This window comes from Bubalus kerabau, chromosome 20 (assembly GCF_029407905.1).
Source record: "Bubalus kerabau isolate K-KA32 ecotype Philippines breed swamp buffalo chromosome 20, PCC_UOA_SB_1v2, whole genome shotgun sequence".
NCBI classification, from domain to species: Eukaryota; Metazoa; Chordata; class Mammalia; order Artiodactyla; family Bovidae; genus Bubalus; species Bubalus kerabau.
In genome coordinates, this window is record NC_073643.1 from 9,489,565 (window position 1) to 9,502,909 (window position 13,345).

The 13,345-nt window shown below is 36.3% G+C and overlaps 1 protein-coding gene across 17 annotated transcripts in view; it reads right to left on the reverse strand.

Moving 5' to 3' along the window:
• Positions 1-1,518: 1,518 nt before the first annotated feature.
• CLASP2 (cytoplasmic linker associated protein 2) overlaps positions 1,519-13,345 on the reverse strand; it is a 180,761-nt gene continuing 168,934 nt past the window's right edge. For all 17 annotated transcript variants that reach the window (XM_055557784.1, XM_055557778.1, XM_055557781.1 and 14 more), the window contains 5 exons: positions 10,869-11,062; positions 9,767-9,895; positions 7,043-7,249; positions 5,832-5,948; positions 1,519-3,901 (listed from right to left, as the gene is read on the reverse strand). In XM_055557784.1, the coding sequence (XP_055413759.1) occupies positions 3,815-3,901; positions 5,832-5,948; positions 7,043-7,249; positions 9,767-9,895; positions 10,869-11,062 (734 nt within the window). In that variant the 3' untranslated portion in view covers positions 1,519-3,814. The remainder of the gene's footprint in view (positions 3,902-5,831; positions 5,949-7,042; positions 7,250-9,766; positions 9,896-10,868; positions 11,063-13,345) is intronic.

Sequence of the window (13,345 nt, forward strand, 5' to 3'; positions counted from 1 at the left end):
TCTTGTTTTACTTTTCATTACTATTACAAGAATAATTTAAACCCAGCTAGAATAATTTAGACACAGCTATTTAAGTAACTAGGAAATCTTTAAATAAATGATATCTTTCTACATTTGGCAATTTCATAGTAAAGACATCTATAAAGTTACCTAGTATGAAATAATGAGAGATGTGCCATAGATGTAGCTATTTGTTACAGGAATATTCAGCAAAGGTCTACAACCCAGGATTATGCTGCACACATACCTAGGAATATTTCGCTGCCATGAGACATCATCCTATAGAAAAACAAATAGAGAATATATTCAAAATGTAATGTTAAAATACAGGCACAGAACAGATGCATTCAAAACCTTAGTTTTGAAATCTAAACTTTTCTTTCTCTGGTTAATAAAACTTAATGTTCCTTTTTGGAGACGGAAATGGCAACCTACTCCAGTGTTGTTGCTTGGAGAACCCCATGGACAGAGGAGCCTGGTGGGTTACAGTCCATGGGGTTGCAAAGAGTCGGACACGACTGAGTGACTAACACAACAACAAGTTCCTTTATCGTTTTCAGCATTAAGTCAAATGGATTATTTTAGCAATCCACAAAAGAGCAACACAGATCATCTCAAGTGGTGCTATTAAGAGGTAATTTCTTTTGCAAATTTTCCAAATATTCCACAATAGCAGTGGACAACTTTTTAACTGACAAGGTTTTTTAAAGCTTAACTCTGGACCTTGCATTTGTATGGCTATAAAACTATACTGATTAACTACAATAAAATGAACTAAAACAATACAGGAAGCAAAGATGTCAAAGATTAAGAAAAAAAAAAAAAACAAAACAACCCTTATGGGGGGGAGGGATAAATTAGGAGTTTGGGATTAGCAGATAAAAACTATTGTTTATAAAATATTATATATATACACACACACACACACACACACACCCCCCATATAGCACAGGGAACTATATTCAATATCTTATAATAACTTATAATGAAACAGAATATGGTAAAGAATATGTATGTATAACTTAACACTTTGCTGTACACCAGAATCTTACACAACATTGTAAATCATCTATACTTCAATAAAAAAATGTTTCAGAAAAAAAAAAAACACCTCATATATTATAGAGTAATATTACCAATTCTCGTTTCTTTTTACTGTAGATGTTATTCTAAATTAACAATAATAAGAAACACTTGAATTTACAAATAGATCTGGCCTGAAGATTTTAGCTTTTTAATGTTAAACATAACCTGGTAAAAAGTTGTTTTGACCTAAGTTTCTAATAAAATGTGAAGAAATAGAGTGAATTTACTCCAAATCTGAAACCTCAAATTCAAACCATATCTTACTTGAAAATGTCAAAAGTCTATTAAAGATTTTGAAAACCCACAAGAAACAAACATGTTTTAAAACATGGAATTACATGCTTTTTTAATTGGTTTTCAGCAGCGTGGGTAAATGAATGACACTGATGCTTAGGGGAGAAAAGTAGAAAGAAAAAAAAATTAACCAGTAGCTTTTTATCACCATTCTTTAATAGCTGACATCTTAAGATGTTTCTGAAATGAACAAATTAAAGGTATTGTAAATAGCAATCTGAATAGTCAACAGTAACTTGCTTATAGTCTTATCAACTGAAATAATAGAACTTTAAACGTGACTTAGCTTTCTACCTTGTCACATTAAACCATAATCTTCTGTTACCCATTCATTTCTTGAGTGCCTGCCTTTACGCGCCAGGTGTGTGATCTAAGTTTTCAAGTAGAGTTATTATTCAGGTTATGTCCCTCTATTTATTTGTCAACAGTAGTTAGAGCAGGACCTTAAAGAGGTCAAAATTAAATTAATATTTCGATCCAAAATGATTATAAAACATACCAAGGTCATGAAACATAAAACATTACTGAGACAAGTTCAATGCTTAAAATACCTTGTCAAGGATAAGCGATAATATATACATGCATTTAGAGATATATACATTGGATTGTGGTTGCTACTCCTGACAAATCTTCTCTTCAGATGCACTTACAAATTCATGAGAACACCACTGATATAGGACTTTCTAAAAGCTTTTAAAATCCTAGTTAGGAGATAAGTGACTTGTCACACAGTAAGACAGAAAAACAACTGATATACATTGTTAATTTTTTCAAGTAATGTTATGTACAGTTTTATTGCCAGTATATGCACAACAGTAAGCATAGAACTATAAATACACAATGTAATTAACAGTAGAAAACAAAATTGTTACAGGTAAGGGGGGGGGGTGATGTAGAGAAACTATTTTCCTGCTGCTAGAACAAAAACAAAGGAAGGTAAAAGCCTATGACAAATCATCCATTCAGTACTCTTGTCTTAAATTCTTTACATACATTTCTACATTTTTTTTCAATTAAACAAAGAAAGTACAGATAACTCTGTTAACAACAGCAAATTGCTTCCCTAATAGCCATTTGCCTTTCCAGTCAAATTCACTTTATGTTAAGATCAAAAAAAAAAAAAAGTCAAGGTAAGAAATCATTAGTATCCTGGTTCCATATGATCTAATCTGCCTTTCACCAAAAACCGGTAATTTTTGAAAGTTGGCTGCACATGAAAATAAGAGGTGTAGCAAAAGGTGATTAAAAAATTTGTTAAAAAGTAACAGAAAATCACCCTTTTAGTAGTTTTCCAGAAGACACTATATAGGCAGCAGCTCAGTTAAAAGTATTAGCCCTGAAGAGGTAGAGAATTTGAGCCCATTACATGAAGATAATAATAGCCTTGGCACCATCTTCTCTCTCATCAGGATCAATGTTTTCAAGTAAGACAATTTCATGGCAAAAGGAAACCAGGTTCCACCATATAAAGAAAAGGTGCTGGTCGACTCCCATTCGCGATCATTAGTTTGTTCCTTAAATGAGAAACAGAGGACGGTTAAGGACACACATGCACTTGCTTTCTTTTTGTCTGTTTCCATTATCAAGTTTATTCATAAGTGAATTTGATATCAATAAATAAAAAAGCATCATTCACAACCAAGATAAACAAACCAAAAAACCCTGCAATGAAACCTTCTACTTGAATAAGTAACAAGAAAAACACAGGCTGATGATTTGGTGCAGCTTTCTTAAGGGATCAGAGAGGGGACATGGTTTTAAATAAACGTGGCAAGGTCAACAACCAACAAACGATACCAGCTTTACAGAACTGGCTGGTTCTGTAACGTTTCTTTGAGGTCTTAGTTTTAAACTACAGATCACCCCAAAGAAGTTGCAACTAACGACATGTATCACCATCACACCAACAGAGTCCAGCTGGAGTTCAAATCAGTCCTGCTTTGTTTCACATCATTTCAGTATTTCTAGCATAGGACATGATACGGAACAAAACTTAAAGTAGCAATAAAAATACTATTCTGCATTTGAATAAAGGCCCAAAAAAAATGTTTTAGACTGTTAAACTTTAAAGCTTTAAGCATTCCTGTTTAACCAGCATTAAAAAAAAAAAAAATTATACAATTGTAACACTGGCAAAGGTTAATGGGAAGACAAAGAAGTACAAACGTGTGAAATGATGAATTAGATTCAAAATTACTTTGTATTGATCAACTGATGTTAATACTGCTTCTTCTTGAATTTGGAATAACTATTGTAAAAGTTACATGCAGACTGAGGATAGTCCTCTGTTATGGAAAATACAAAACAAAACAAAAAACTAGAACTGGGAAACAGTGGTAAGTTTCAAAAGATGTATTTGAAAATTTCCTTTCATTGATGAGGGTGGTCTGTCTGTCCTTCCTTTGAGAGACCTGGCTCACTTCTGTCGGCTTCACTAGCTTTGTCCGGAAACGTCAGTAGTGGGGTCAGCTCCTCCAGAACCTGTCTGTGCACGTCTGATGTACAGATTCAGTAGCTTCATCTGCAGATTCAAGCCAAACACATGTCATTTGAGCAAGCTGCTCTAAGTTATCCTGAGATGCTCATTAAAAAAAATTATACACATATGCGAACTTCAAAAGGTGTTTTAGACTGAGGGGTTATTATAATGCACTAGATATTGTTGATAATTAAGAATTTTGAAAAAAAATTTAAGTCTTAGTTTTGTTCATGACTGAGTATTCTAGCATGCCTTTTCAAAAACTGTTAAAGTGATTAACATATAACACTTAAAGAAGTCACCATTAGGACAAAAATGGTAAACATTTGAGCATTATGTGCTATACAATATGCTGCCTTACATTCTACCTTTTTATCTTCACAACATTTTAGAGATGAGGAAATTGAGATTCAGGATGTACCATCCCTGCCTAAGGTCAAAAGGGTAGAGACCAGTGGGCCAGGAGACGAAATTAGGCTCTTGGGTTCCAGCACCGAAGATCACAGACAACTACGTCACTACTCCCCTAACAGGAATGTTTTGGTTTCTCTGTCATTTTGCAGTCTGTACTGTATGAGATCATATTTTTATAGTCTGGAATCAAAGCACATACAATCCTGTTTTTTACTTTTTTTTTTAACCTAATGTCATTCTCAAATATTTTTCCCACCTTCTTATTGTCTTCACATGCAACATTACTACTGGCTGCCTAGTATGCTGATAAAGTGATGAATTTTAATTCTTCTACAGATAACTCTGGCTTATCAGGACCTAACTTTTCACAAAACTCAGAAAACTTTTTCCTCTGAAAACTAAGCAGTTGTTCAAAATTTGCTTTTCTTAACATTTACTCTTTGATCCAATGGTTTAACCCAGTATCCATGGCATTCAGTGGCTCACTGAACCCTCTGAAACTAGGTGTAAAATTTTCTGGATAAGTTTTTTTTTCCTGAGATGCGATTATACCCAAAGCTCAAAGTGGTCTGTAATACAGAAAAGGTTAGGAATCACTGCTTTAATTTATCTATAACTTGTATAGGTTTTAATGTAAGGTATACATTTGAGTTCTTTTTCCTTTATATGTATTTCTTATTCCCTTTTGCTACTTAAAAAATAATTTTGATTATAGTAATGACAATTGTTAGGATTTGTGGAAACTTTTTAAATGAAGGTGAGTGTCCTGCTAACTGGTTCATAAACCATAATTCAACAATCATAGTTTATCTTCACCCTTTAGAACAGATTTAAGGTTTTGATGATACCAAAGAAATGAAGAAAACAAGACCAATGTTTTTTTACATCTTAAGGACTAATTGTAAAATTTATTTTAACATATCAAATAAAAATTAAACATTTATGGTGACCATAATATAAGAGCAGAAAGAGAATGAGACCAAATATTTGATTATCATAATTCATAGGGGAGAATTTTTAAAATGTTCTAGTGTTCCATAATTTGGTACATATAAATCCATGAATATATAACCACACTTTATTCTGTTATTTTCTTTTTTTTGGCTGCACTATGTGGCGTGTGGGATCTTAGGCCCCCAACCAGGGATAGAACCTTGTCCCCCTACAGTGGAAGCACAGACCCTTAACCACAGGACATCCAGGGAATTTCCAACTGCTATTTATTCTTTTCTCCTTTTTCTATTTATTTTTAAATAGTCATAGGGGTAAGAATTGAGTGTGAGAGTGGGAAGAGTGAGCTGGTGATCAGGAACAACCAGAAGCAGTAGCCATTTTTTTCACGGCAATCTACCAACCATCCTACCAAAGCGCTGACTTCACTTGAGTGACAGATGTGAAAGTACAGATAGCTAAACTGCAACGGGTAAGAGGAATTAGGCTGGATGCTTAAAGCCTAATTAAAAGTCAAGTAACAAATTACCCTTCAACACACACGAAGAAGTACATTTTGAAGAGCGCCCCATGGCCACCATCTTTAGGAGGGAGCAGCCCTACTTACTTTACTGCCAGTGAGCTGACTGAGATGTGGTTTTAGTTCATCACCAATTACTGCATGAACAGCCACCAGGCAGAAGACACAAGCTTTCCGAACACTGCTTTCCGAATTATCATAACCCTGGGAAGAAATCCTTGTTAGTACTCCTGCAGGATCTGAGAAAAGCACCATTGCACAGAAACAGAACTGCAACTCACAGAGAAGATGTCAAGCGTGCTGACGAGAGAGTTTTACTGACTGGGTGAAGTTAACTTTTCACCTTTTCAGGCAGAGACATCCCTTTCCCTCCTCCCTTTCCCCTTGAGCACTCCCACTCCACTGTCAGCCTTTTTTATCAGGGTCTTTCTTATTTAGCCTGGTAAGCTACAATCTCTGGCTCTGAGGCCACCCCAGTGCCTGCAAAAGTCTCTGAATTAACCTTTCTAAAGCCTTCAGCTTTAGGGTATTTAGCAGCTCCTCACTAATGAATAAAACCTAGCCTCTTTGGCCTAGCAGTCAGGGTACTCCTCTAATCCAGGCTGAATTAGATTAACATCTGGCCCATCCCTACCATTACTCTAAGTTATTTATCCAACAAACATTTATTCATGTCCACTACTGTATGTGTGACACACACCTATTATGTATATTCTGTTCTTAGCACCAAAGCACAGATAAAGAAGGAAGATATTTGGATCTTATCTTCAAGGACCTCACAACTTAGTAGCTGCAGCTTAGAACACAGTCACAAAGCTAATACTATAGATGCACAAAGAAATGAATGATGGCATCTTACACACACACAATTTAATACTAGTCATTAAAATTATACTATAGCACATTATTTATTAGAATGGAATAGTAAAAGGTTCCATTCTATGGAAAAGGTTCACAGTCTTTGATTAACTTAAGCAAAGCATGTCACAAAATAAGATCCCATTTTTGTTAAAGAGTTTTTATATGTATGGGTTTGTATGCATAGACAAAACCACATTAAATGCTCAGTTACCAGACTAAACAGTAAGTTTTATGTTATGTGTATACTACCCCCCAACCCCTACACACACACACACACACACACACACACACACACACACAGAGCTAGCTATCAGAAGTCTTTTGCTCTGAACACCCAAGATAGCAGGAAGGCTTGGTCATGACACTGGCCAAGTACCTAAAATAATTGAATACCCAGTGTATCAACACAGCTTCTTTCTCCAAGTTTTACTGCTTACCTGTATTAGGCCTGGCATGATCTCTGGCAAAAGCAGGTTAAGCGTTTCCTTGGACACTCTCTCGATCACTTTTGTTTGCATTTTGATGGCAGCCAGGTTGATGGGGTAGTCTGCAGTCTGGATGATGGGACACAGCACTTTGATGCACTGCTCTGGGCTGATGGAAGTGGCCAACACTGACGCGGCCTCCTCAGCAGATCTCACCACCTAGGACAGAGGGCAATACTGAGCAGGGAAGTGATTCTGTAAAATATGTGCTGTGTCCTGGGTGTGCACATTTCATGAAATACATAATACAACGTGGGATCGGGAGTTTTCTTTGAAAACATGAAAGTACCTAAACGGATACATGGGGCTTTATTATATCCTTCTTCCTTCTTCTGTGTTCTCTCTCTTTTTAACAAATAAACAGCATGTATTTATTGGGTAACATTTTTGCTCAGTGCTGTAATATAGAAGGTTTGGGGATACCAAAAAGCAATTTCTGTGCCTGCAATCAAAAGGTTTCTATATATAAACATATATGAATTTTGGGAGTTTGGGGACTATGTCTTTATTTTTCTGTACTCTCTTAATGCTGGCTTGGTTTAACGATGAAAGCCGTTTGAGCACGATACTGTGGCCGAGTTCTGCAGGGGAGCGGAGGCTCTGTCCACCTAGACTGCCCTGCCACTGGAGTCCTCAGAGCAGCCATGCTGACACCCTGCTCACCGTTAGGACCCTCAACTCCAGGATGGCCTGTGCCCCTCTTATCACATTATTACAAAATAAAATAAGTCATTTCATTAATATGTTATCAAATTAACAATTTATTTCCCCTACTGTTCATAATGATTTTCTTTCCTTCTATACTGGACTTGGGCAGGTAAGATGCTGGTTTTGCAAGAAGAAAAAGTTATCTCTATTTTTATTGGAATCTGTAATCTCTAAAGATACTCTTGAAAAGATATAAAGATTACTGCTTCTGTGGCTATTTTTGGTATTGTCTCACTTATGCTCTCAACCTGAGAGGTTTAGAAAGGAACAGTGGAAAATACACTGGAAATCAGAAGCTGCTGTTGTTTAGCTGCTACGTTGTGTCTCACTCTTGCAACTCCATAGACTGCAGCCCACCAGGTTCTTCTGTCCATGGGATTTCCCAGGCAAGAATACTGGAGTGGGTTGCCATTTCCTACTCCAGGGGATCTTCCCAACCCAAGGATCAAACCCATGTTTCCTGCATTAGCAGGCAGGTTCTTTACCACTGAGTCACCAGGGAAGCCCCTGGGAAGTCCGTAGACCAAGGGCTAATTTTGGTTGTAATAGCTTAAGGATATCAATTTTATCTTTTGTAAAAATTGGTATGCTGCCGGCCTTATTTGGCTCAGAAGGTAGATAACTAAACTACAAATATTACATAGTTTTTTTTTTTTTTTTTTAAGGCTTCAGTAAGATGCCACAGATGTACCACTCAAACACCAGCTGGATTTTTTAAAACTGGATTAAAAATCCAGGTAGATTTAAAAGTTATGGCACATAATACCACAAGATTCAGTCATAGCTTCTGAAAGGTGAATAACTCAGATGGTTTTGATTTCTTCATAGCATCATCAAGATTTCCTTATTGTCATGTATGTGAAATGTGTTGTTTCAGTGTGGTTTTAGCTGCATTTCCCTAAAGATGAATGAGGCTGAGAATCTTTTCATGTGCTTACTGGCAACTTGTATTTCTTCTTTTAAAGAAGAGTCAACTGGTCCTCTGCTCACTTAAAAATTGAGTTATTTATCTTTTGATTGTTGGGGTTTGAGAGTTCTTCATATATTATGGAAGTTATCAGACATGATTTACAAAAATGTTCTCCTATGTTGTGGGCTGTCTTTTTACTTTCTTGAGAGTGTTTTTTAAAGCACAAAGGTTTTTAATTTTGATAAAAGTTCAATTTACACTTTTTCCCTTGTTATCTCTGCTTTTGGCATTATATCTAAGAAACTACTGCCTAATCCAAGGTAACAAAGTTTGATACCTATGCTTTCTTCTGAGAGTTTTACAGTTTTGGTTCTTATACTGAGCTTTAATCCATTCTGTCTCATTGCTGCTTTAACTTTCTTTTTTTTTGACTTGTCTTTTGCTTATGTCTTAGAGACACCTAATGCTCTCTCTTAGAATTGCAGTCCCTATTTGAAACTGGCTTTTCTAATTATTTCTAAGATTTTAATAAAAGTCCTTATGATTGTCTCATCAATGCCATTGGTTATGGTGGGGATATCCGAACAATGAAGTAATGAGACAGGTTTATAGGACTTTTTCAGGAAAGCTGTCCTCAGTGTTTTATTGAATAAACTCTTTTAACAGACACTTAGCTCCTAAAGGCAATTTACCACTTTAAAATAAGAGTAATTATTTCCACTAGTTATTAAAAAAAAAAATCCTATTGGTAAATGGAAAGTGAGGTTACGACTGGTAAACTCTAAGTGGAAATCTAAAAGTGAATGAAAGGAGAAAATAAAATCGGATAAATTATATCATGGAGTTAGCCTATTTGGGATAAAATGCCATGATATCAACATAACTAATTTAACAGAAAAGAACATATTTTTGTCTTTCAATCAGATACTACCTTGAACATGAAGTGGTCATAAAGAAAATGCTTGCCAAGGGCACTTTCCAAACACATTTATATGTTTCATACAATAATATCAAAAGTACTGAGAACAAAATAATACTTTAACTGTTAGATAACTCACCTCCTTATGAGGGTCTTTATGTGCTTCCAGTGTTTTCATGACAGTCAATTCTGCATAGTTTTTAAATCTTGCTGGTTGATGCCTTAGGATTTCTCTTAAAACCTTCAATGCCAAAGCCCTGATTGTAGGCTAAAAAGAAACATTTTAATGTTGTAATGCAAGAAAAGTTATGACCAACCTAGACAGCATATTAAAAAGCAGAGACATTACTTTGCCAACAAAGGTCTGTCTAGTCAAAGCTATGGTTTTTCCAGTGGTCATGAATGGATGTGAGAGTTGGAGTATAAAGAAAGCTGACAGCCGAAGAATTGATACTTTTGAACTGTGGTGCTGGAGAATACTCTTGAGAGTCCCTTGGACTACAAGGAGATCCAACCAGTCCATCCTAAAGGAAATCAGTCCTGAATATTCATTGGAAGGACTGATGCTGAAGCTGAAGCACCAATACTTTGGCCACCTGATGCAAAGAACTGACTCACTGGAAAAGACCCTGATGCTGGGAAAGACTGAAGGCAGGAGGAGAAGGGGACAACAGAGGATGAGATGGTTGCATGGCATCACCGACTCGATGGACATGAGTTTGAGCGGACTCTGGCAGTTGGTGATGGACAGGGAGGCCTGGCGTGCTGCAGTCCATGGGGTCGCAAAGAGTCGCACATGACTCAGTGATTGAACTGAATGCAAGGGTCTTAATATAGGTTGAGGGAACGATAGAGAACTGCATAAAATATGTGGTATATTACATAATCAAGCTTTCACATCTCCAGCTGAAAACTACACTTCTCAAAGATATGAAGAACCACTAGCTCTATTAAAAAAAAATTTTTTACTTCTGAACAATTGATTCAAATATGCAAAAAAAGTTGCACATTTGAATAAGAATTTATGTCAGCAATGTTTTTTCTGTGGTTAATTGCTCAAAATCATTGATCTACTTGGTTGAGAAGAAAAAGTATTTTATGGCGAAAATTTCATGCACACTGAAACAGCAGCAAAGACTCATTTCCCCAAATGCCAAATATGTGTAGTGTTTGATTAATAGGCAATGACAGGCAACCCAAGACACAAAAACAGGCTATTGTTTATATGTTCTGCCACTTACCTCTTTATCCCCAAGGGTTTCAAGCAATAAAAGTAATATCGTTTTGAAGTGTTCATCCCAAACACTGAAAGATTCTTCCTGTGTCAGTTTCATGAGTTCATACAGGGCGATTTTTCTTTCTTCTACGCGTTCATTATGGTTAGACAACTCCTTCAACAACTCTGCAACCAGGTCAGAATGGTCTAGGGAAAGATCTGTCATATGGACATGATGTTAATTCTGTGACTTTAGAGGGCAACTTTCACAAGGATGGTGATGATAACTTTATAACATCATGAGACACAGACAGAAAGTTGGTTATAAAAAAAGCAAAGAACAATGACTAAGATTCTTTTCCATTTGTCATTCCCAAAACCTCAATGTTAGCTTAAAACTTTTTATGATAAAAATTAATGAGAGAGAGAACTGTATAATGAACCCCCAATCATATTATTAACCCCTATCACCCAGACTTAAAGACTAAGATTTTACCATTCTTACATCATCTTTGCCCCCACCCCCACTTATTTTTCTCAAGTATTTCTAGCAAATCCCAAATGTATCATTTCATCCTTACTCACTTCAGCATGCATTTCTATGTTGTCATGCCAAGAGGCTCACAGGGTTTGGGTACTCCATTTTTAGCGATACCAATAGTGATCACTGGATTTAACCAGTAACAACTTGATCCCACCATTGTAAAGTTCTCTGTCTGTCAATCTCTGAATTAAAGATTTCACTTACTGATGGGGTTGAATTAATTATTTTAGTAGGAGTTAAAAATGTGTTGTAATTTTTCTGAGCTTGAGTTTGTCAACTAGTGCTATTTTGATTACTCTGAAAAGGAGTTTAATATTTCCCTTTAAATTTCAGAGTCAAGAGTTTGGGCCCAGTGGTTATCAAAGAGTTTTCATTTGTTTCTGCTTTCTTTTTTAAAAGTGTAATTATGAACTCATTAATTTTCTGAATTTTAAAGGACATGCTGGTTATTTTTTCAACAGTCACCAGATAATGCTTTGAGTCATCTTTGTAGGAAAGACAATTCAATCCAAAAGTTCACTTCAGAACATTACAAAACACCAGAGTTCTTCCTAAATTCTTTTGATGATAAAATACATGATAAATTCAGGTTTTCAGGGACTTGGGCAGGCATCTGTGTGAGCAGAGGTTGTGCCGTAGATTCCTTTCCCTTCTAACCCCGTCTCTGGAATAAAATAACCACAGACCATGGTGCCTGAGCCTAGAAGGTCCACCTGGGTCACTGCCTCTCCAGGAAAGACGGCTGACACTGTGGGGCCATATGCTCTGTGGCTCTGCTCGGCACGAGCATTCTGGTCTTCTGGAGAGGGTCATAGCCAACAAAAGGAAAGGTTCAAGAGGAAACTGCACGTTTCCCTAAAGTGACCCTGGAGGTTGTAGTCTGCCAGATGGCTCACTACTGGTCCATAAAAATAGACACTACTGTGCACATCCTGCTGGCTGGTTAGCACGGACCTAGAGATACCAATGACCTGACATTACAGATCTCAGGGAATCTACAACTACGGAAAGAAAAGCTCTATTTCACTTAAGAGGATTCAGAAATCTGAAGAAAGAAAACCAAGCTGAACTACCAGAACAGATGAATTTTTTTTCCCCCTTTTGGCTGCACCCCATAGCATGGAGATCTTAGCTCCTCAACCAGGCGTTGAACCCTTGGCCCCACTCAGCATTGGAAGCTCCGAGTCTTAACCACTGAACCTCCACACAAGTTCCCAGATGACTTCTATTGGAATAAAACTAACAATGATAGGGAAGGGAAACTGAACCAAATAAAATGACAACACTTACCAACTATAAAAAAGGAAATGTGTTAGGACAACTTTTGTGGAACTATAATAAGAGCGCTAAGAACCTCTGATCCCCAAACACTCATACATGACAGCACAAAATGTGACTACTGAAATTATAACCTGAGGTAATCTGGAAAGAATGAGCACTGAGGAGAACCAAATTAGGATTTTGGAAAATTAAGAAGAATTTTTAAGAAATGCAGAGCAAAATCATGAAAAATATGAAATTTCAGTTCAAAGATCTTAATTTGGAGAATAAAAATAAACTTATAATAAATTCATCTGTTATAGACCAACATTAGAACAATGTTGCTGGTTTAACAAGAACTACTGCAGCAGGATAAATACATCTCTACAAACTCCTCAAGAATCACTCCTGAGAACTTACATTATCAGACTTTCAAAGATGTCAGAAAATCATTCTGATTAAGAGTGTATTTTATTTCAGCTGAATAAAGGGAAATCTCAAGAAAATGCTTTGTTTCAAAGGAACTCAGTTCTCTTCTTCATGAATATAGGCTTTGTAATTACTCTAGAAGATAATTAGAAATGATTTGTCACATATAATGGTCTGGACAGATGACTGACAGGAAAATAACTTCTGCCAAAGAAAGGACAAATTATTTGTTGATAAAGTACAGTCAACTGTATTTCCTCTTCTAACAC